This window comes from Mya arenaria, chromosome 4 (assembly GCF_026914265.1).
Source record: "Mya arenaria isolate MELC-2E11 chromosome 4, ASM2691426v1".
NCBI lineage: Eukaryota > Metazoa > Mollusca > Bivalvia > Myida > Myidae > Mya > Mya arenaria.
Window position 1 is genome coordinate 50,008,569 of NC_069125.1, and position 23,779 is coordinate 50,032,347.

The 23,779-nt window shown below is 40.6% G+C and overlaps 1 protein-coding gene across 1 annotated transcript in view; it reads right to left on the bottom strand.

Annotated features, from left to right (window-relative positions):
* Nucleotides 1-1,930: 1,930 nt before the first annotated feature.
* The window catches only part of LOC128230268 (MAM and LDL-receptor class A domain-containing protein 2-like), a 97,444-nt gene continuing 75,595 nt past the window's right edge, over nucleotides 1,931-23,779 (bottom strand). Inside the window, exons 149-170 of the mRNA XM_052942388.1 lie at nucleotides 13,043-23,566; nucleotides 12,652-12,806; nucleotides 11,486-11,950; nucleotides 11,058-11,226; nucleotides 10,547-10,644; nucleotides 10,125-10,301; nucleotides 9,656-9,743; nucleotides 9,248-9,400; nucleotides 8,808-8,954; nucleotides 8,340-8,486; nucleotides 7,915-8,112; nucleotides 7,497-7,622; nucleotides 7,061-7,216; nucleotides 6,593-6,738; nucleotides 6,140-6,341; nucleotides 5,649-5,804; nucleotides 5,165-5,353; nucleotides 4,384-4,653; nucleotides 3,844-3,940; nucleotides 3,303-3,402; nucleotides 2,571-2,600; nucleotides 1,931-2,247 (exon numbers count right to left, since the gene is read on the bottom strand). Of these exons, the coding sequence (XP_052798348.1) occupies nucleotides 2,206-2,247; nucleotides 2,571-2,600; nucleotides 3,303-3,402; nucleotides 3,844-3,940; nucleotides 4,384-4,653; nucleotides 5,165-5,353; nucleotides 5,649-5,804; nucleotides 6,140-6,341; nucleotides 6,593-6,738; nucleotides 7,061-7,216; nucleotides 7,497-7,622; nucleotides 7,915-8,112; nucleotides 8,340-8,486; nucleotides 8,808-8,954; nucleotides 9,248-9,400; nucleotides 9,656-9,743; nucleotides 10,125-10,301; nucleotides 10,547-10,644; nucleotides 11,058-11,226; nucleotides 11,486-11,950; nucleotides 12,652-12,806; nucleotides 13,043-23,566 (13,835 nt within the window). The 3' untranslated portion in view covers nucleotides 1,931-2,205. The remainder of the gene's footprint in view (nucleotides 2,248-2,570; nucleotides 2,601-3,302; nucleotides 3,403-3,843; nucleotides 3,941-4,383; nucleotides 4,654-5,164; nucleotides 5,354-5,648; nucleotides 5,805-6,139; nucleotides 6,342-6,592; nucleotides 6,739-7,060; nucleotides 7,217-7,496; nucleotides 7,623-7,914; nucleotides 8,113-8,339; nucleotides 8,487-8,807; nucleotides 8,955-9,247; nucleotides 9,401-9,655; nucleotides 9,744-10,124; nucleotides 10,302-10,546; nucleotides 10,645-11,057; nucleotides 11,227-11,485; nucleotides 11,951-12,651; nucleotides 12,807-13,042; nucleotides 23,567-23,779) is intronic.

The window sequence follows — 23,779 nt, forward strand, 5'->3', positions numbered from 1 at the left end:
TTTCAAGGTGTTTTGTAGTTTTTTGTATCTACCACATGGAATATAAATAGAGCCAAGAGCTGGCCAGTAGAATTGAGTGGTGCTCACAAAGGCAATGCATACGGCAAATATGGTTTAGCCCCTCGAAGGTGGGCATATTAAAATTGCACTGTCTATCAGTCCCATCATGTGTCTGGCGCAACTTCTTGTGCTGTAACTTGACTGTAACTTTCTCTTGTGTGGACATATCTTAAAATAACTTGCCACATGTGTTTGACATACCAAGGCAACATGTTGCAAAGAAGACCAGTGTCACAACCTTTAAGGTCAAGGTCACACTTGAATATGTGTTTGAATACTTTGGTATGCTGCACATAAAGTATAAGTTGTCGTGTCAACGTGTCAAGGCTGTAACTTTCTCTTGTATGGACAGATTTTAAAATAACTTGCCACGTGTGATCCACAAACCAAGATGACGTGTCATGTGCAAGACCAGTGTCACAACCTCTTAAGTCAAGGTCACACAAAGTGTTTATTCACAATGGAATACTGCATATAGGGACAAAGAGTATAGGTGGTTGTATCCGGGCTGTAACTTTCTAATGAATGGACTGATTTTAAAATAAATTGCCACATGTGTTTGACATACCCAGACACATGTTGCGTGCAAGACCCATGTCCCTACCTCTTAGGTTAAGGTCACACTTAGTGTTTGTGTATTATGGAATTCTGCAGAAAAGGACATAGAGTAAAGCTGGTAGTGTCCTGGCTGTAACTTTCTCTTGTTTTACATTTTATGCCAATTGAATTTAGTCAAAATAATGTTGAATTATGGGTTACATCAGGTAAAAAGTAAGTCACTGCCTTACTCTCAAATAAGAATTAAAGCAATTACTACAAATGTTTAAATATACCAAAAAGGATGAATAAATATTGAAAACAATTGTACCGAGTTTAATTTGGAAGAAAGGTACCGAAAAATGGTATTTCTACCTTATGAGACGATTGCAGATCACAGTTAATCTTTCAGCACTCACCAATCATGTTATGTTTTTGAATTTTCAGCTATTAAATACAGGGTTACAATTTTGTTGTCAGTAATTCCTATTTTCTATAAATGCATTATTTAGTCATTAATTAAAGCTGCACTCTCAAAGATATACCGACCAATCATTGATTAGTATTTAACGTCCGGTAATCAATAGTAAAATTTGGTCCAATTCACAACACAAGTTGACACAATGTGGCGGGAACATGTACTTTGTACATTGCTTTTATGGATGCATGTAGTATTAGTTCTCTCCTAGATATTCAAGAGGTTCTAAGTGGGAAAGGAGAATGACCTCTGACCCTTCAGTTTGACCCTGATGTGTCAGGAAGCACAGCTAGCACATGTCTTGATATGGTGAACATGTATCACAAATGATTTCAAAATTCATCAAGCTTTTGTAAGAGGATTTGTGAGGACATATTACAGTATATTACTTCAAGACCTTGGCTTGATTTGAAATTACTATACACTGCACTGTGAATGTTTTGCAATAACTTCATTCTTTCTTGAAATCAGCTGAGCACTTAAAATGTTTTAAGGTACATGTTGACATAAATAAAAAAACACTTATATATTCAATCCCCCAGTGTGACCTTGACTGACACATGTGGACAAGGCCATAACAATCAGTATTCATCATCCCCGAGCACAACGATACACAGAATGTTCGAACAATCAGGATGGGTACAGCCTCTTTTCTGGTCAATTTCTTGATTAAAGAGTTAAAGATAATGTTTTAAAATTAACTTTCAATTTTTGTTTTATTTACAAATTTTTACTTCATTAACGTACATATTTTTGCGCGAAGACTGACTTGGCGGGTCTTTAGACTAGGATATTTACCAGCAAAATTTAAAGAATTGTTCTCTGTATAAGAGTTGATATACAAAACAACATGAATTATTTTAATGATTTATTTCGTAACAGAAGAATTATGTTCAAAAATTGGAATGGCACTTTGGAAAAGATAATAAGCATGTGATATATTGAGCACAATAAAGATTATCAAAGTATTGCACAGTTTGAAATGTATCTATTGCACACATATGTATAAGAAGTTACATTATTTTCAAAATATTTCTTTTAAATGTCATGGTTTTAGGTATTGCACATTCTGAAATAATCCTATTGCACATATATGGTTGTTGTCATGGTGTTGTCATGTCTGGGATATCTCAGGCTTCCGAGTACAGGGGATTTTCTATGGAGGTTGATTGCTGGAAAAAACAAGGACAATTTTGAGGTTCACCTGTTTTTGTTTTTTATTTGAAAAATATACATTTTAAGCCGCTTATTTAAGAAATACTGTATTGATACTTTGAAAGTAAAATGAGAGAATTGATAAATCATTGGTGTAAATCATTGAATTGATAAGCTAATGTTACTAGGGCTAAAGTCTGTTGGATGTTATATGAGTTTACTTATGTTTAACTAAAGGGGCCCCAGAAAGTGCTTTTGTACAGATTTCGGAATTCCATATAAAAAAAAATTCTAACTTGATTGCGTGTACTAAAACATGGTTGCGAGAACAAATACTTACAAAGCCAGAATCAACGTTGTTCATTGCGAACTGAAACAAAAATAACAGTTTAAGTTTTTGTTTCAAACAAACGTCTACAAGATATACAATTTTAAAGAAAAAATGAACTACATATGTATATAAATGGCTAAAATATACATGCATCCTAATCAGTATCAAGAGCTGTTGCAGAATATTGACAAATACCCTCAATTGGTATATAAAACTTAAGGTATTACTATGAAATTTATATTGTATGATATGGCCTTGACCTTTCAGATAAGAGCATTATTCTTAAAATGAGTTAAACATCTTCTATAGTGCTTTACCATTCTGGGTAGTTGGATTGAATAGTTAAACAGTTATGGCAGAGTCACAATGTAATGCTATGAAGTCCATATTGTACAATATTGACCTGCATGTTGATCTACATGAAATCTAACTGAAATCCCATCAATAATATCAAAGTTATTGCTTGTACAAGGTTGTATTGGACAACTATTTGCCTCCCTACTGGAGCACAAACACATCACCTTTGTTTGCCTAATATCTGTGCCAACATATTTCCAAATCGCATCTTGAATAAATTTGCTGACAAGACCCAAAAATCAAAAGACGAACAGATTGACATATGATGTTTAAGATGTCCACCTTAAGGGTCATCAAAAATGCTCCATATGTTTCATAGCAATACCACACTTTGAGTGCCCTCTATCGTAGAATTTCAATATGAACATTTAATGTTTGCCTTACTTCAGAGTGTTCCTCAGAGCCGTATCCATCATACACAGGGTTACTGAGTCCTTCCTGAGCACGGGGCTTCCTGAACGATGGAAGGTTTGGCAGACTGATGCTGGAAAAAACATATCGAAATCCATATTTTTCATTAAAAGCTCACAAAGTAGAGTAAAAAAAATATAAGATACAACAAGAAATACTTGTATGTGAGATTTGAATAACTCTGGAGTAAGACAGTTTTGTTGGAAATGATACAAATTATAAAATTTTCGTATTCCCAGTTATGCTTCAGGTAAAATACAACATCATCACAAAGGGATGCTTACACTCATCAGGTTCTTAGCGCTTAGTTTATCAAGGGGTGTAATTAAAAATATATCACCCACTAATTTTGTGTACCAAGCTTGAAGTTTTGAAGTCATGGCCAACAGTAAAGTATTTGTATGATACACCAACTGCCTAGGCTTTGATGTCATTCGATTTTTTCCATAAAACATGAACAGACAAGCTAAATATTTAGAAACTGTTTTAGAGCAATTATCTAACTACTACTCACTCAGGCTTGTATTTACGGAGCATGAAGAATCCGCCGACCACGAGGACAACCAGAAGAACGACACCGAATGTTGCACCGACCCCAACCTTCCAACCTCCTGCGAACATACAACAGGAAGGTGTCGAAGAAGGGTGTGGTACATGATTACAGGTATGGGATGATATTAGTGGTGTACATAAAAAAATAAAATTATACAAGTGAGGGTTGATATTATCATGTTTAACATTATTCAACTTAATGATTGTTTTTGAAAAAAACTTATTAAAAAGCTAGTTCTGGTCTCCATGACTATATTTTTTGTTTTTCATTTCTTCTATGATGGGCCATTATAGTTCTTGCTGAACCCACATAGTTAACCCATCTTAAAATCAACATGGCAGATTACTGTCATAAGTTCAACATTTGTTTTAATAACATGGATTATTGGAATAACTGCATGATAAAAACAAGGCCCATTTCCCACGCTATCCCCGGTATACCCCGTTACCTGGTAACAATTGACTGGTGCATTAGTAAGAACTTAAGTAAATCTTTACATACCTGATCCTGACTTTGTCTGTGTGTTTCCAAGGGAGTTTGGATTTGAGTACTGACATCGCGCGCCAGCATATGCGTTGGGGCAAATACAAACAGCGGGTGTTACACCCACAGTGCATGTGCCACCATTCTGACAATAGTTGGCTCTGCATGTGGTGGAACACAAAGCCTCATCAGCACCATTAAGACAGTTGTCCACTCCGTCACAGCGGGTAGCATTCGAGATACACAGGTTCTGGGATGAGCAGAAGAGGAAGTCGGAGCGACAAGTCTCTGTAAATGGAACAATGTGTTTACTTATCATCTCGTGATTGTATGTCACGTAATACACACACACAGATTCCGCTTCAAAAAGAGAAAAAAGATGTTACAGGTCTGTAATGGATAAATACTGTTACTGGTAGGTTCTATTTAACTCATAATATGGTGATAATTAAGGAAGTCCAACTTCAACACAAATTATTTATTAATGAAACAACATTTCGGCCATTTGGCCTTCATCAGGTTGTATGTATATAATAAACAGGAAATGACAAACTCATAACAAATATCTGTGCTTTTTATCCAGCTGACTACTGACTTTTGTTAATTCTTGAAGAGGTTTTTTTTGTGTGTTTTTTTCAACAAAAATAAATGTTTACACTACTCAGTAGACAAAACAACACATCATGTACGGTTTTTTGCCCAACTAGATCCAACGTACAATTAACAATTACTATTTAACAACAAACAAACTTAACCCCGTACATAAACACTGAATTTGTATCAAGTGTTTGTTACTTACTGGTGCATATTTCATCCGAGCCATCTGAGCAATCGGACACCTTATCACACTGGAGATTGGCAGGGATACATTCAGAACTGCTGCACTGGAACTGACCATGGGGACAGTTGTTCACGTGCACTGGGGTCACTCTTTGTGTGGTTGTTGGAAGGGTTTTGGGAGTTTGTGTCGGTTGACCAGATGGGCGGGCTGAAAGAACATTATCCATCGATTACTTACTGGCATGACAAAACAAGATATGCACGAACTTGATAGTTGAAAATGAGAAACACATGATATCTATGCAACACCATCTTTTGAGCAATTTCAAGATGTGAAGTTGATTAATTAAGAAGGGGGTTCAAAAGCATAAGATTTTGACAATGACAACTAATTATATTATAACATTGATTAACAATTGAATAAAAAGTTAAATACAAAACACAAGTAAGCATATTTAATCATCCCCCCATTGACAGTATTGTTTTCAACAAAAAGTACGAACGTTGCTGTGTGGGGCAGGATGCTGGTTCATCCTTCCCGCCAGGACAGTCCACTGTCCCATCGCACATCCAGGTGTTGGGAAGACACTCGTTACGGGACGGGCAATAAAACTCCATTGTTGGGTTACATGCCGGGCCTGTTAATACTGCTGGAGGCACTGTAATATGAAAACTAATTTTCTTACACAGAAAATAAAGATATATTTAAGAATATTTTATTTATTTATCTGAAACTTTGAATGAAAAAAATATGACACATTTGTGGCAAGAAATGTTAAAGTTCTGTCATGTACAATCCAGACATAAGATGACTATGTAATAGGTCTAACATAAATAACAAGACTAATAGGACACTGAATAATTAAAAAAATGAATAAACTTATGTGAGAAACATTCTCTTCATAAAGTATTTCAAGTAATTATTAAAAGAAAACTTCAGTAAGCTACAACCATAATGGTTAAGCAACACGTTGGTTGGTATAGACATGCTTACATCCTGTGGCGCATTCCGGGGTGAAAGAGACATCGTCAATGGCGACATCAGCAGTGTTCGAATCCTGGGCTTCGGCCTCAAAAATGACGCTGAAGTTTGTGTTGTCCCCGACGAGAACGTTGGCATATACCCACTGCTGACCCTTGTTACGGCTGTCTGACCACATCAGAATCTTCTCCGAGTTTGTATTGTATGTGTAAACCTATATGTATGTATGTATTGAATAAGATAATGTATTTCTTCTTAAAAGCGCAATAAGCAATTTCAGAAGTAATTATCTTTCGATTTAAAACTAAATTGACATCTAAATTGCAAAAGAACTGAATGACAGTTCATTAATTGTTAACAACTCAAAGTATAACGGTGATCAAAATTAGATACACTATACATTATTATATATTTACCTAACAATACATCAACCTTTTCATCTAAAATAAGATAATTGTAACTCACCCTTAGTGGGCCTATGTTCTGGGACCCGAACATGTAGTAGTAGAAGCGGAGGTAGCAGACCCCATGGCTGGCTGGGAACTGTGGGGTCTGTACGTCGACAACATCGCCACCCTTCAGACCCGAACTTACCATCAGCAAGAAGTGGCCTGGATGAAGGAAGAGATAAGGGGAGTGAGAGATTAGAGTTTGAACTTTATTTAAATGACTGTGAAGAATATTGCAGCATTACATATGTATCATGCATATTTGCATGAAGCTATAAGAGAATGTGGTGATATTTTAATGGGGGAATTGTCAAAAGAAATCAACATGTCCACATTAGTGAACTGCAGGAAATTATTGATGGTTTGGTTTAACTAAATCTAAATTAAAATGCATCATCAATGATTCAATAGATTCAGGTAATTAAAAACTTTTTTTTGGGACTAAATAATCTTTTAGCATTGCAAGTTGATCCTGCTAATTTACCATTCCGTGTTCCCTGGTGGTCAGCTCTTGGTCCAGTGAAGGGGTCAACCTGGGTGTTGGCCAATGACCAGTCTCCATCATCGTCCACACGCTGCTTCCACTTACATTGCTGTAGCCAGTTGTTGTCATCAAAGTTACAATCACCAAGGTTCGGGGCTAAAGATATAAGATATTTTATTTATTTTTTTCAGATTCATAGACAACTGAATATTTCTGAAATGTATCTAAATAGCATGATTTGGACTCCACACACTTTGACCAGCCCAAATGCGTTCATACCCCGATAATGACATCAATCCTGCAATTCATTCTTTAAATGAATCTTTAACTTGACATTACCCCAGTGTTTTAGCTGAAGGTAATATTTCATTTGATTTGGTACCAATGAATTACTTTTCATGATTATGAGATGATTCAAGTGAACAAGAACACTTACTGCAGCCATATTCATCAGAACCATCAAGGCAGTCAGCACGGTTATCACAGCGTTGATAGAGGTTTATGCACGTTTTTCTGTTGGCACACAGCCATTGGTTTGGAGCACACGAATCTACCTGGGCAGCTGGTAGCAGAGAAAACAATGTGTTCATGCACTGAATAAACTCTGTAGTATGTAATAGAAACAGCATGCCAAAATTAAAAGAACAATGCCCAAATTACCTTCGTGTGTTCAAATTGACCGCAAAATGCTCTCATTACTATTGTAATTGGCTTATAGCATTTTATTGTAATATATCAAGAGAGTTAAGCAATAATTTTCTGATTTTGTGTCTATTACCTAGGAATCTTTCTAATTTTTCATCAGTAAAATAAATACAACTTGAATCTAACTTTTTTTTCATTAGAAATCATACCTGGAGCACATTTAGAGAAGCTGATATCATCAAAGGCAACCACGCTGCCTCCTGCGTTGCGTGGGAAAATTGTGACGATTTCAAATATGAACTTGCTGTACGATCCGATGTTAATGTTTGCACGCTGCCAGACGTGGGAGTTATCAGCCGTTGTCATAAAGGCAGAATTCAGTGTATTCTGGGCATCTTTTACCAGCACTGAAGAGGAATTAGAAAGATTTTTTATTATCTATCTATTTACTTAGCACTCTCCATGTGTCATCAAACCAGTAGCTTAAATAATCAGGGTATGATTATTATTATCATTACCATTAAAAAATAAGATAATAGCATAACACATTTTACATAAAGTCCATAATTAATAGATTCTGGGGGTGATTCATGTTATAGCTATGCTATCAACACAATCTTGCCCCACACCCTACCTCTGATGACAGTGCCAACAGCGCCGTTGGTGTTGTACCAGATTGTCATGGTGCAGGCTGGACTGGAGGAGAAGAACATGCCAGATTCGAGGATTGCTGTGTCACCGGAGATAGAGTTGGGGCTGTTCTGTACCATCAGGTAGTAGCCTGTTAGGAAAAGTAAAATATCAGGAAATGGTCCAAGTATCTAAATATGATGTGGAAAGCCCCTACTTATTTTTGATCTGAGCAATTTTAATAGAGGGAAAAATTCTAAATATAGCCTAACATTCAGAATTTTTTATCATACACAGACCAGACATAGAATAAAATATTCCAAGTCAAGTTATGTGTGCTTACACTCTTAAATAATCCAGATAAATTGAACAGGTGAGCAGTATAATATATATATATTTCTGACACAGATTCTCTCAAGCAAAGTAGGAATTCTACAAACATGTACAAGTAAACAAACAATCTGCCACTAACCCTGTCCGGTGCTGGAAGTGTGGTCAGTCTGTGGGCCCTGTGACCCAGCGGCAGCCACAACCTGGAAGTCTGTGTTGTCCCGTGCAGAGTTCTTCCAACCGCAAAGCACAGAGTTTGGTGGGTTGCGCTCGAATTCACATGTAGTGCCTGGAATATTTCATTATTTCCATAATTAATATTTAATGCTATAATAACTGTACAAGATCTGCTTTACCCTGAAAATCTTGAAAGAAGGTTATATTTTGATAATGCAACAGACTGGTTAAAAGCTTTACAAAGCTTATGTTCTATATGCTATATGATATCCAACAATAATTAAATATTGACTTGAGAGTGATATTCAAATATAGTGTTCTGTAGACAATTTAATTTCATATTTAAATATTTTAAATCTAATTATTGTACCATCTCCAACTATAATTATGTAACAAAGCACATACCACAGCCTATCTCGTCTGTGTTGTCCCCACAGTCGTCCATGAAGTTACACTGTTGGGAGTATGTGTAGCAGTGGCCATTGTTGCACTTCTGTTTCCCGGCTCCACATGGGCCCACTGTCGTGGAGGGTGCAGTTGGGGAACCAAATATGGTACCTGTAACAAGGGAAATGTTTGGTTCACAGTAGATGTTATGCAAAGATTGGTTGACCCAGAATAAAAGAGATGGTTAATTCAGCCTGTCAAGAATAACATTACAGAATCAAAACCCGTGTTTAGCAAGCCCAATTCATGGATTAAAGATCAACTCTATATAATAAACTAAACATAATTGTTTAGATTTTTCTCACACTTTGGTCTTTCTGATTGTAGCAAATAGGGACAAAGTCTTTAGAAATCAGTGAATAATACCTCCAATGACGCATCCAGGTGTGAGGGAGATGTCATCAAGGGCGATGTCATTGTGGACCCCTCCGCCCACAGTGCCTTGGATCACAATCTGGGGATATACAAACATGTTTTAACTAATTCCCAATAAACCCTAAATAGGTGATATGTAGAAATTAAAATTGCATTGTACTATTTACATAATAATATATACTTAATGCGTAAGGCCAGAATTAAAATGTTCCTTGACTCTCTTCCTACAACCCATGTAGATCTAGTGTGGGTTGATATTGGTTTTGTTTATTTTTTTCAAAATAGAGAAAGAACATAATTGAATAAAACTTAATAAAATAATGGAAACTAGAGGGACAAGCCCCAAAAGTGAAAAACTCAAATACAAACCCTGCTAAGCATTGGAACAGTCAGTTTGAAACATGAGTTCACTGGTGTTTAAACTATTTAATATGCACATAACCTCACACTTGTAACGTACCTGGTAGTCTCTGGTGTCGTCAGGTGTGTCAAGAGAGAATGTTCCCAGCATCCAACCGTTGCCATGGTCACCCTGGTAGTCAGCAAATGGTTTCAGACCATTAGCCGCGTAGCTGTATCGCTTGAGAATGGTCAGGTGACCGATCTCTGTACCCCACATATGGTACCATAGTCGCAACTGTAAATGAAATATTTAAATTGTAAAACTTATAGATATATTCAAAATAATTTTAAGAGTCTGCTTTGCCATGGGCAAGTGAAAATTGTATATAATGATATTTGCATACTAGCCTATACATTCACAATTTTTTTTAACAAACTCTTTCAGAATAGATGCATCAACTTTATCATGATTAAGTATGTAAATTGAAACGCTTTTGCTCTGAACATTTATTTGATAGTTAAGTGTGCAAGTTAACTCACACTGCATCCTTGTGAGGATCCACTAATGGTCATAGAGGAAAGGCGGGCGGCGTCACCCAGCTTCTGGGGTGGAGCACTGTTCACGAAGATGTACCCTCCTGAAACAAATTAACAACACTTAAATAACATGTTACAAAGAGCACTTTGAACACAGACGGATCACTTTGAATACAGAAATACCACTTTGAATACTGATATACATGTAACATTTTGATTATAGACATACACAGACATATCACTTTGAATATGTATTTAGTTAATAGTCTAATTTTCAAAAATTACAAAGTGAAAATTTGCAAAATATGATAAATGGCAATTGTTTTAGAGATATTTTCCATTTACATGAATGTCAGCACTATTATCATAGATATGATGTATTGTATACTTCAAGGGATATGGCTAGGTTAAAATTATTTGTTTTTGTGTTCATGTTTAAGTGAAAAAAAAACAAAGAACATTTTAGAAATGAAGTAATTAGCCCCACTTTTTTCCTATAACAATGAGCTTGCACCTTGTTCAGTCCTGGAGGTGTGGTCTACACTGGGACCAGTCCCCAGGGTGGGGGTGGAACCCTTGGTCAGAGTCCAATCAAAGTTATCATCCATGTCATTACTCCAGAAATTACAGATGCCGTTAGAGAAGTCACATCGCCCTCGGTATGTAGAGTCACATTCACTCTTCTGCAGAGACAGAAACAGGATAAGAATGAAATATTTTCATACCTTGTCATTTCATTTTCAAATTTATGGCACAGTTCTTGTACTTGCTATCAAAATACATCTTTGTTATGTTTTACAAATATATGAAAATTCATTTTCATGTCATTGCATTTGAATATTTACTGATTTCAGTTATTCTTTATGTGAATTAGTATGATTTGAACATCAAATAAATGAAGGTCACAGATGAAAGATTTCAACTTCAAATATTAAAGCATACCACTTCATCAGATCCATCTCCACAGTCATCAGCATAGTTACATCGCAATGGGGGAGAGATGCAGTACTTGTTCTTGCACGTAAACTGGTCCTTTCTGCATGTGGGCTGGATGATGGGCGGCTGGCAGTCAATGAACTGGACATCATCAATGGAGATCCCGCCCTGGTACGTCATGCCTCGTCGGGACTGGATGGTTATCACCACATTCTGCTTTGCACCTAGGTACACTTCCGCTGGCTGCCAGAGGCGGCCGCTGCCTCCTGTTAGCTCCCATAGCTGGGTTTTGATGCCCGCCATCATGATATAGACAATAAGTGAATCAACTGAGGGTCCGTCCATATAGTAGAAGAACTTAAGTGTGCACTGGGGACCTGTCTGCCCGATAGTGGATGAGTACACCTCTGTTGTGTCGTGGAAAGAGCCACTGGAGCTTGAGGCAAATGCATACCAGCCAGTTGACATTTGCTGTAAAACAAAGATCTTGATAATATTCTAACAGAGTGCAAATTTTAAAAACCAATGTGAGTGTTGGTTTGAGCATTAATAACTCTTCCCTCAGAGTGTACCATCACTAAAGTTTCAGAAAATCCCACTTAATGAGCCTGTTTTGTAAATGAATATTATTGCTTTCATATTAATTAAATAATTTATTGTTGAGCAAGGACCAATTAACGTGGAGCGAATCAGAGCAAATTTGTAAGGTCTAGAAGACTAATATCATCATTACAGCTTTAAGGAAAATTTCAAGAATTCATTCAAGTTTTGTAAATTTACAAGCTTCATATCCACCTTCACCTGTCCACCACTTTTTTGCTGCTTTTATGTATTTCATGTTTTCATTGCTCTATTTTTTGTGTTTATTTTTAAATATGTATTTTCAAAATCAGTCAGGCTTGTATTTTCCAGATATTTCAAAGTTTAAACAATGTATTTTTGTTGCTATGTATTTTAAACAATAATGGAATCTATATTCCTTTCATGAACAAATAAACCCCAGTTCAACACAAAGTACTCTTTGTGTTTATTTTTCAATACAATCTTCACAGCCACATGATTAAGTATTTATATCACAGCTGCCTCTCATGGAGAATAACAATGTCTATCAATTTTATCTGTATAGCCTGTTACATAAAATAAATTTTATGAAAATTTTATTTAATAATGACCTGTGAGTGGTCTGTCTTTGGGAAGTACTGCTGGTTTCTAACGGTGAGTGCCTCTGCGATCTGCCAGGTGTAGGACTCTCCGGGAACTGTCACTTTCCCATGACTGATACTCCAGCCACATGGGTCGGCATTGTCAAATGTACAGCGCTGCTTCACTGTTTAAATAATTAGGTTAATTTTTTACAATGATAGATGTGATGATACAGATCCTTGTTTTACTACTTTTTTCTCTATTCTATTCATATAATCTTATGCATATTGACTCAATGAAACATGTTCAAAAGTTTACAAAAGGTACAAAATCCTATTATCAGTTTTAAAGTTAATATATATTTCAATAATGCTAAGAAAAATGAGTCTTTCCTTTAAAAGAAGAGTATGAAAATATTACCACAGCCCTGCTCATCGCTCTTGTCATTGCAGTTGTAGTTAAAGTCACATCGCTGGATGAGGTCGATGCATGATCCATCTGAGCAAGCAAACTGTAGACTGCTGCAGTTCCCCATGCGTGGCTGGGTTGTGGTAACAGTGGTGGGTATCGTCGGTGGTGGGTTGGGCAGACGGGCAGTGGTGGGTGCCCCGCAGCCGGAAGTAAATGAAACATCGTCAATCGCAAGACCTCCTGTGTCTTGGTTGCCAGCCCTGGCCTCTATTATTACTTGGAACTGTTGCGATATTTTCAGTGGGATGTTTACACGTTGCCAGTATGGGCCCTGTTCTCCTTGGACTTTATATACTGATCTAGAAGGTGGACCATTATTGTAAAGTCTGTAGTAAACAGTGAATGTGTTCACATTCTGACCATACATATACAGATAAAATCTCATCTGACAGTTGTTTGATGCTGTTGACTGGAAGGTGCCAGTCTTGAGCCATGCACGACTGTTATACATATGTTGAGAGGAGTCTATATACAAGTACACGCCCTTTGACGTCTCAAATGTGTGGTCAAATGGTGGTCCCGGGAACATGGTCACATTCCTTGAAGTAGGGGCCAGCACCCAGTTAAACTCATCATCAATGCCGTTTACTCCCTGCATAAGGTCTCCAAGTCCATGCTCAAAGTTTATCTGACGGGAGTTGACACAGCTTGTTTCATCAGAGTTGTCTCCGCAGTCATTGGTCATGTCACAGAGCAAGTTATTGCCCACACAGGCCTTGTTTGCACATGTGAATTGGGTACCACTACACATACTTTGAGGCACTGGGGGTACACAGTCCAAGAATCGAATGTCATCAATGGCAGTTTGGCCACTGTAAGTTCCGGCAATTTTCTGTATGGAGATTGTGTAGGATCCCACATGTTTGCCAAGCCCCACAGTGACTGTTCTCCAACCCGCTCCAAGTGTGCCCATTCTTCTCCAGAGAACTACAGGGGATGAGCCTGCTTCCTGGATCATCAGCTGCATCATACCAACATCCTGTCCATCCATGTAGTATGAAAATTGAATCTTACAGTATGCACTGGCTGAGTTAATAATAGGGCTGACAAGTTCAGCAACCTTGTTTTGAGTATGGCCATTGGTCGAGTCTTGCACATACATGAAATAACCATTCTGGTTACCTCTGGTGTTGTCCACTGGTGGTGCTTGTGCTGAGTTACCAGCTCCTGCAGCTTGGGCTGCGCTTGAACGAGTCCAGTCAAATCCATCGATCATTACCTCCATCCAGCCACAGGAATCGGTCTCAAATGAGCATGGCTGTGTGCACCTTGCTTCATCAGAGTTGTCCGAACAGTCTGAGATGCCATTGCATGCCTGGGTCACATTTATGCACTGTCCATTGCTGCAAGTGTACTGTCCATTGGGACATGGTTTAGGTGTTGATGGTGGCAGTTTGGATGGTGTTGGATAAGTGAAAGATGAGGTTGTCGGAGCTCCACAGCCTGATGACAATGATATGTCATCAATGGCGATATCACCATGGTAGCCACTGCTAACAACGCCTTCTATGATCACATTATATGGTACGTTAGAACTGAGACTTACTGACATTAGAACCCACTGGTTTCCGTGGGTACCATTTATACTTGCCTTGAGAACCATGCCAGTGTTGAGAGAGTTCTGGTAAACATTTAGTGCGCCTACATTGCTACCATACATGTGGTACCAGAATCTGATGGCACATAGACCACTGTTTGGAGGCAGACTGAGAGCCAGTCTGGCCTTGTCCCCAGGTCGTCGCGGGGCAGATGATTCCATGTACAGGTAGTACCCTGAGGCTGAGCCCGTGGTATGGTCTTGCTGAGGTCCTGTTCCATAGGTGTTAGTGGGTCCTCTGTGTCTCTTCCAATCAAAGGTGTCACTGGTGAGCTGCACCCAGCTACAAAGTCCATACTCAAAGTCACATCTGTTGTAGCCTGAGCATGTGCTTTGAAGTTCATCTGAACCATCGCAGCAGTCTGTCTGGAAGTCACATTTTTGTGTTTGAGAAATGCAGTGGCCACTGTTGCATGTGAACTGGCCCAACATGCATGATGCTGGTGGAACCGGGTATTCACAGTTCTTGAACTGGAGGTCATCAATAGCAACAAATCCTGGAGGCACACCAAAAGCACCATACGATGTAGTCTCTATGATAATCTGGAATGATGAAGCGCAGATTGGTAAGTTGACCTGTGCCATCTGCCAGGTGTCCTGGGTACCATAGAAACTGCTTCCACCGATTGTTAGTAAATTTGATTCTGTGCTACCACGTTTGATGTACACATTAATGTTTACAAATTCTTGTCCATGAACGTTGTACCAGAAATTAAAAGAGCAAGTTTTCCCAGCCTGGTTGTATATTGGGCTGACTAGTCTTGACATCATTTTTGAGAGGCCAGTGACATTGCCTTTGGTGTAGAGGAAGTGTCCAGACATAGTTGTGTGGTCGCCTGTTGGTCCTGTGGTTGCATTGGGGTTGCCATTTGAAGCCACTTGCCATAGGAAATCATTAGCTTGATCATTGATCCAGTTTGATCGTGTCCCATTATCAAATGTAGTTAACATAGGACAGCTGGCCTCATCACTGTCATCACCATCTCCGCAATCATTCCGGAAGTTGCAGAAGTAATTTGATGGTATACATTTTCCATTTCGGCAGGGGAATTTTCCTACTCCACAGCTAGATGGTGTTGTGAACATAGCTGGAAGAGTTGCTGTAGCAGACATTAGTGTGCACCCCGGTGTAAATGACACATCATCAATTGCGATGTCGCCCTTGGGTCCGTGGCCAACCACTGCCTCCATGACAACACGGAATGGTGCATTACTTGTGAGAGGCACGTCTGCTCTCAGCCAGCCATCTTGTTGCTGTCCTTGGATGCTGATCTGCTTTATCATTGGGCCAAGTTCAAAGGTTTTAGTGTACACATTTAAAGTGTTGATGTTTATTCCGTACATGTAATAGAAAAATCTCATTCTGCACATTCCTGTGTTTGATCTCTGGAACACAGGACTAATAATTCTTGCTGTGTTATTATATCTCTGTGGTGATGAAGTTTCAATGTAGATATAGTGCCCAGTGGAGTTTCCATATGTATGGTCAAGACTTGGACCAGTTCCCATGGTCGCAGTGGAACCAGACTTGTAAGACCAGTTGAAGTCATCACTATCGTCCTGTATCCAGTTACAGATGTCTTGTTCAAAGTTGCAGCGTTCAACATAGTTAGCACATTTTGTTGTTGTTTCATCAGAGGCATCCCCACAGTCATCTGAGAAGTCACAGAGATAATTGTTGTCAATACAGGACTTGCGAGCACATGTGAACTGGTTAGATGCACAGTTGCCTGTCGGAGCGGATTGACGGCAGTTTGTGAAGTTTACATCGTCAATGGCCATGTCCCCAGTTCTCAGATGTTTCACAGCTTCAAACATGAGTCTGAATCCTGGTTGCCTGGCTCCCAGAGTGACATTTGTTGTAAGCCAGGTGTTGTTTTGTGTGTTTGCTGTCCACAAGAGGATCTTACCTAAACCACTTGTTGGTTGTGCGCCTGGGGAGATGAGATAGAGACGCATGAATCCTTGACTGTCTCCAGATTTGTAGTAGGCAAATGAAAGCTGGCAGTTGGATCCCAAAGCTCCATATGTTGGTGACAGGAGGTCAGCATTTCCAGCAAATGTACCCTTTGAGGCATCGACGAAGACATAAGTTCCTAGTGCCTTTCCTAGGGTGTGGTCAGTGAGAGGACCATTAAGGGAAGCTGGTGTTGATCCATTATGTCTCTCCCATAGGTATTCTCCTGAACTAATGTCCTGCCAACCGCAAAGTCCTCGCTCAAAATCACAAACACCACAGTTCAGCTCATCAGAGCCATCACTGCAGTAATCTTTGAAGTTGCAAACCTCTGCTAGAGGTACACATTGCCTGTTGTTAGCACAAACCTTACTGCTGTTACCGCAAGGGTTGGGAGTTGGTGTGCGAGGCAGAGTATCTGTGGAGACTGCTCCTGTATAGAAGTGGCATGATGGAGTGAAACTAACATCGTCTATGGCTATGTCGCCATGAATACCATTTCCAACTTTAGCCTCAAATACAATCTGGATTGGTTTGGTGTTGTAGATGTTAATCTCGGATCTGGCAAAGTAGTCACCCTGGTTGCCCCGTCGTCCCCAGAGTCTGTTAAGTGGCCCATTCACCTCTGTCCTGTAGTAGATCATCAGCGTGTTTACTTCAGCACCATACATTTCATAGTAGAACCTCATAATGCAGTAGTCTGAGCTATTGCTTGCAACCATGAATGGTGAGACAAGACGGGCTGCTTGGTCAGGTTTCCTTGGAGACGAGGTCTCAATGTACAAGAAGTTACCATTGACATTATTGATAGTGTGATCACGTGATGGTCCAGTTAAAACAGTGATAGTTGGTCCAGACCTGCGTGACCAGTCAAAGTCATCATTCTGGTCTTGTTCAAAGAAACAGAAGCCACTTTCAAAACTGCATTTCTTGTAAGTGCTACACTGCACAAGTTTGCCAGACCATGTTTCATCAGAACCATCCCCGCAGTCATCTGTAAAATCACATATCCGAGATTTAGAAATGCAGACACCGGAAGCACATCTGAACTGGTCTCCGCTGCAGCTAGATTGTGGGGAAGGGAATCCACAGCTTTGGAAATTGATGTCATCTATTGCTATATCACCTCGTGTTGAAAATGATCTTGATGCTGAAATTACTAAATTAAATGGATTGGTTTGTCTTCCAATTCGCACAGTGCCTTTCTTCCATACATTTTGCTGGTCTCCAATCAAGTAAAATACTCTTGTCAATAGGTAGTCTTGTTTAATGGATACTGTCATACTTCCTATGTTTGTACCAGTCATATGATAGTAGAAGGTCATTTCACAAGTTGATGATGCTCTCTGTAAGAGAGGGCTGATGTATTGTGCCTGAGAGTATAAGTTTCCTTTAGCAGCATTCAGGTACATGTAATGACCATTGGGGCTAAGAGTTGAGTGGTCAATGGGAGGTCCAAGGTTGGAATTGGGGACAGAGCTTGGTCCAAGGAAGAAAGCATAGCTGGTTCCATTTCTGTTTGTCCAATTGCATGTACCATTCTCATACTTGCAGTTGTATCCACAAGTCTTTTCATCTCGCCAGTCTGAGCAGTCTCTTACCAAGTCACAGATCTGTATACTGCTGATGCATTTTCCATCACACTGGTAGACACAGGGGTTCATAGTTGTAATCTGATGATTAATGCAGTTTCCAGGCTGAAGAGAAATATCATCAATAGCCATGTCTGAGTGGTAATTTGGTCCTCTAACAGCTTCAAAGACTATTCTGTAATCAACTCCAGGGTCTAGTACTTGTACTTGTGCTTGGTTCCAGTTGGGTCCTTGGTTTCCTGTCATTTGCCAGATCCTTGTTTGGTTCAGTCCTGCATTGTAGGGCCAGTATTTTAGGTTTAGGCTTCCCATTCCATCCCCATTCATGTTGTACCAAAAGGATATACATTGATCTGTTCCATTTGCATAAGTTGGAGACACCAACCATGCAGTGTCACCCTGTGACTGGGGAGACGAAGCTTCAATGAACAAGTATGTTCCATAGGCTGAATTCAGAGTGTGGTCAGTGCGGGGTCCAGTGCCGTTACTTGTTGAAGATCCCTGGGCCCGCTCCCAGTCAAATACATCACCATGGTTAGAGTTCACCCAGCCACAAAGATCCTTTTCAAAGTCACATGATCCAGGGGATGGGCAATTTCCCGGACTTAAGTAAATATCATCAAGGCCAATGTCACCCTTGTATCCTGGGCCAACAATGCCTTCAAATGTTACCTGATAACCCACATAGGCACTGGACACAGTTACTTGAGCCTTGTGCCATTGAATCCCCTGGTTTCCTGACATTTTCCAGATGGGGTTGCCCATATTTCCCCCAACTTTCTTGTAGACATTGAGAGTTCCAATTGTATTACCATTCATGCTGTACCAGAATGTAAGACACGAGCCAGTGGTTGGGTTGAATGTAGGGCTGTCAATTCTGGCTTTGTAACCCGGTAGTTGTGGTCGTGATGACTCTATGAAGATATAGTGACCAGCAGCAGTTCCCTCAGTGTGGTCAACTGAGGGTCCAGTACCTGTAGTTGAGGTAAAAGACTGGTGCAGACTCCAGTCAAACTGGTCTGTAGTGTCCTGAGAGTAGCCACACAGTCCCTCCTCAAAGTCACATGTGTTCTGTGGGGGACAGAGGCCCGTATTGGAGCTGATGTCATCTATAGCAATGTCTCCATCAAAGGATGTTCCAGCTAAGCCTTCTATGATTAAATTTGCTGTGACGCCTGGGTTGACAATATATATCTGGGAATATTTCCATCCAAGACCTTTGTTGCCTAATTTTGTCCAAAGCAGTGTTTTAGTTGTTCCAACTTGTGTGTATATATTTAATGCATTGACATGAGCTCCATACATATTATACCAGAACTTGAGGCAAAGACCAGTATTTCCAATACTCTGTGGTGAGCTGATTAATCGAGCTGTGCTGTTTGCTTGTCGTCGCGATACTTCAATGTAGACGTAGTGACCTGATGTGGTCTGCAGGGTGTGATCTGCACTCGGACCTGTCCTTGCTGAGCCAGTTGATCCTGATTGCATTGACCAGTCGAAAGTGTCTGTCTGGTCTTGGTTCCAGTTGCAAAAGCCCAGTTCAAATGTACAGTCGAGGGACGAGGGAGGGTAGGAGGCAGGAGAAGAACCAACCGCAGGGGACTGGGTGGTCATCATTGTTACACTTGCACAGCTTGTGTACGAAATCTGCACATCGTCTATAGCTATATCACCTGTATAGTTGCCTCCTCTCACTCCTTCAAATATAATGGTAAACTGCGTATTGCTGGATATGTCAACACTTGCAGACTGCCAGATGTTTCCTTGATTTCCACTTAAAGACCACTTTTTCAACTTAGCAGCGGTAGAACCTTGTTGAATGTACACATTGAGTGATCCAATTCCTGCTCCATACATGTGGTACCAGAATGACAGGCATGTTGCTGGTCTGGGATCTTGGTAGTCACTTGCCAGCCAGGCCTTTTCCCCAGGTTTCCTGTTTGTTCCCGATGTCTCAATGTACATGTAATATCCCTGTGAGCTTCCCTGGGTATGGTCAACCCTTGGTCCTGTGGTAGCACTTGGTGTGCCTCCTTTGTCTCTCTGCCAGTCAAAATCATCTCCTGTAAGCACATTGCTCCACTGGCACGTGTCCTGTTCAAAACCACAGAAACCTGCAGGTGGACAGGCTCCAGAGATCATCTCAACATCATCAATGGCAATATCTCCGGTGTAACCATTGCCCTTGTAACCGACCACTTCAACAGTGTAGGGCAGGTTATTCTGTGCCAAGACAGTCACTCGGCCATGCCTCCACATATTACCCTGGTCTCCACTCTTCAGCCAGATCTCCTGGACTGAGGATGAACCTAAATTTCTCTGGTGTACAACCAGTCTGCCAATTGTTGCTCCATACATATGGTACCAGAATGAAAAGCACTGAGGTGATGCACTCAAAAATGTTGGGCTCACAAGGACAGCTCTGTCACCTGATCGTTTGGGGGCAGATGTTTCAATAAATGCATAGTAGCCAGAGTCTGAGCCAAATGTGTGGTCAAATGGTGGTCCTGTGTTTCTGGATGATGTTCCATTCTTAGATCGTGTCCAGTCAAAATTGTCAGTTCGTGATTGTTGCCAATTGCAAAAGCCAGTTTGGAAGTCACATGCAAGATCGGGTGGACATGGCCCATTGCTGACTGTGACATCATCAATTGCTATATCACCTTGGTAACCACTACCCACAATGCCTTCAAACATCAGAGTGTAATCAATGTTGGATATGACAGTTCTCTGAGCTAATTTCCATTGGTCACCCTGAGTGCCTGTCTTTGACCAGAAAAGTGTTCTGTTATAGGCGGTGGACATGTATAAGTTGAGAGTTCCAATGCTTGGTCCAAACATGTTGTAGTAAAAGGAGAGACAATTTCCATTGCCCAATGTTGGAGAGAGAGTTGGGGAGAGAAGTTGGGCTTTGTCTCCTTGGTTACGTGGGGATGAGGTCTCAATGTAAATGTAAGATCCACTTCCAGAAGTATGATCACCTGTGGGCCCTGTACCAGATGAGACGGTGGAACCAGACTTTCTTGTCCAGTCAAACTGGTCAGACAGAGCATTGCTCCACTGGCAGAAATCTGAGTCAAAGTTACATGCCACATTTAGAGGCTTGGTTCCTGGATTGCAGTTGAAGAAGGAGACATCATCAATAGTCACACCACCACTACTGGCTTCAAACCTTACATGGAATCCCTTGCCTATTGCTCCAAGTGTTCTGCCCAGGTAGGCAGTTCCCTGTCTCCAGGTTCTAGATGCCGTTTGGCTTGTCCACAATGTTGTTACTGTTCCATTGACATAGGATGTGACAGAGAGTGCATTGTTAGCGCGACCTGTTGTGTAGTAGAAGTGAACTTCACAGGTAGCTGAGGAAGCAGCAAGAGGTGGGCTGGAGAGCACTGCCTTGTCAAAGAAGACTCCCGATGAACCCTTAACATACCCGTAGTGGCCTTGTGAAGAGTTCAATGTGTTATCTGTTTGTGGTCCATATGTTGAACTTGCAATGCCTGAGCTCCATTGGTAAATACCAGCACTAATATCCCGCCAGTTACATGTGCCATTCTCAAATGTACATGGTCCACAGTTGATCTCATCAGAGCCATCCAAGCAGTCATCGTTGAAATTGCAGACTTGTGTTGTGGGGATACATTTGCCTGCAGGACACTGGAACTGCCCGGCCCCACATGTGGGGCTGACAGTAGGGCCCACAGAGGGTGGAACTGAGAATCCTGGTGGGAACTGAGAAGTGGAGCGTTTGCATCCTATGGAGAAACTAGTGTCATCCAGGCCTATGTCTCCATAGGCAGAGGTTCCCCTTACACCCTCCACTATGATCTCGAAGGGTTGGTTGTAGACAAGGTTGATTGAACCTCTTGTCCACACATTGGGTTTTGATCCAGACCTGCTCCATATCTGAGAAACAGACAGATCTTGAGTCCTGATGTAAACATTAAGAGAACCAATTGTTCTTCCATACATGTTGTAATAGAAATTGAAGAAGCATTTAGATGAAGCTGTTGTGCTTTGGAACACTGGGCTGACAAGGCGAGCAGCATCTCCTAAGCGCCTAGGTGCAGATGTTTCAATGTATACATAGTATCCTGTACTGAGGCCGGTTGTATGGTCTCTGGAGGGACCCGTGCCAGAGCTGGTGGTTGATCCAGCCTTTCTGGTCCAGTCAAACTGGTCACCTCGGTCCTGACTCCAGAAACAGAGTGAGCTGGAGAAATCACATCGGCTAGTTCCAGAACATGTGGAGCTTGATTCATCATTCCCATTGCCACAGTCATCAGTGTAATCACATACTCGACTGTTGTCTATACACACATTGTTACCTGGGCATGTGAACTGAGTGGATGTGCAGGGACCGTTTGCTTGTGGGAGAGCACAGTTTGTGAAATTAAAGTCATCCACTGCAATGTCTCCTATAACAGAGTAGCTTCTTTTGGCTTGTACCAGTAAACTAAATGGTCCGGAAATTCTACCCACATCAACAATAGCCTGCTTCCACATGTTGCCCTGGTTACTGGAGATGCTCCATATGGGGGACACAATGCTGCCAATCTTGGTGGAGATAGAGAGTGAGCCAACATTCCTACCATACATGTGATACCAGAATGTGAACTGACAAGTAGATGAGGCCTGCTGGAGGATTGGGGTCTGGAGAGTAGCCAGGGCATTGGACTGACCATTGCTGGCATCCACATACATGTAGAAGCCCCTGCTGGATCCGGTGGTGTGGTCAAATGTTGGTCCAGTATTGTTGGTGGGTGTTCCATAGTTGTCTCTCTGCCAGCGGAATGAGCCTGTGCTTACGTCATAGTTGCCACAGATTCCATCCATGTTTGAGTCAAAGTTACAAGACCCACAATATTGCTCATCAGCTCCATTTGGGCACTGCGAGACAAAGTCACACACTTTGTTCTGAGAAAGAGACTGATTGTTGGTGTCTCCACAGTAGAATAGAGGTGGTGTCACAGTCGACTGGGTGCAAGCCCCGGCAGACATGGCGAGGTCATCAAGAGCAAGGTCACCCGCGTAACCACTACCAATGGTGCCTTCAACGATAATTACAAAAGGTGAAGATGATCCGATGTTCACAGAGCCATACTTCCATCCCTTATCCTGGTTTCCAGTGAGGGTGAACACCTTGTTGGGAATTGTCATAGTGTTGCCAAGGTTTTGGACATAAACATTGAGGTTGCCGATGTTCCTGCCATACATGTTGTACCAAAAGCTGAAGCAGCTCGCTGAAGTCTTGTCAAACACCATGGAGCGAAGACGGGCTTTATCAGACGGCTTCCTTGGGTTGGAGGCCTCAATGTAGATATAATAGCCTGCAAAAAAATGAATACCGGTAATGCACAGTTTAGAAAATTCTTGATTTCCCCCAAATTGCCTTAATACAATGTATGTCAATGGAGATGAGAAATGAGGCAAAAATGAAATGTAATTTTTATCAAAATTGTACAACAAGTTTTTTTTATAAACTCCTAACAGTATTTTTTTAATATATCTTCACAGAGGTACCAGTATACCTTGCATCAAAA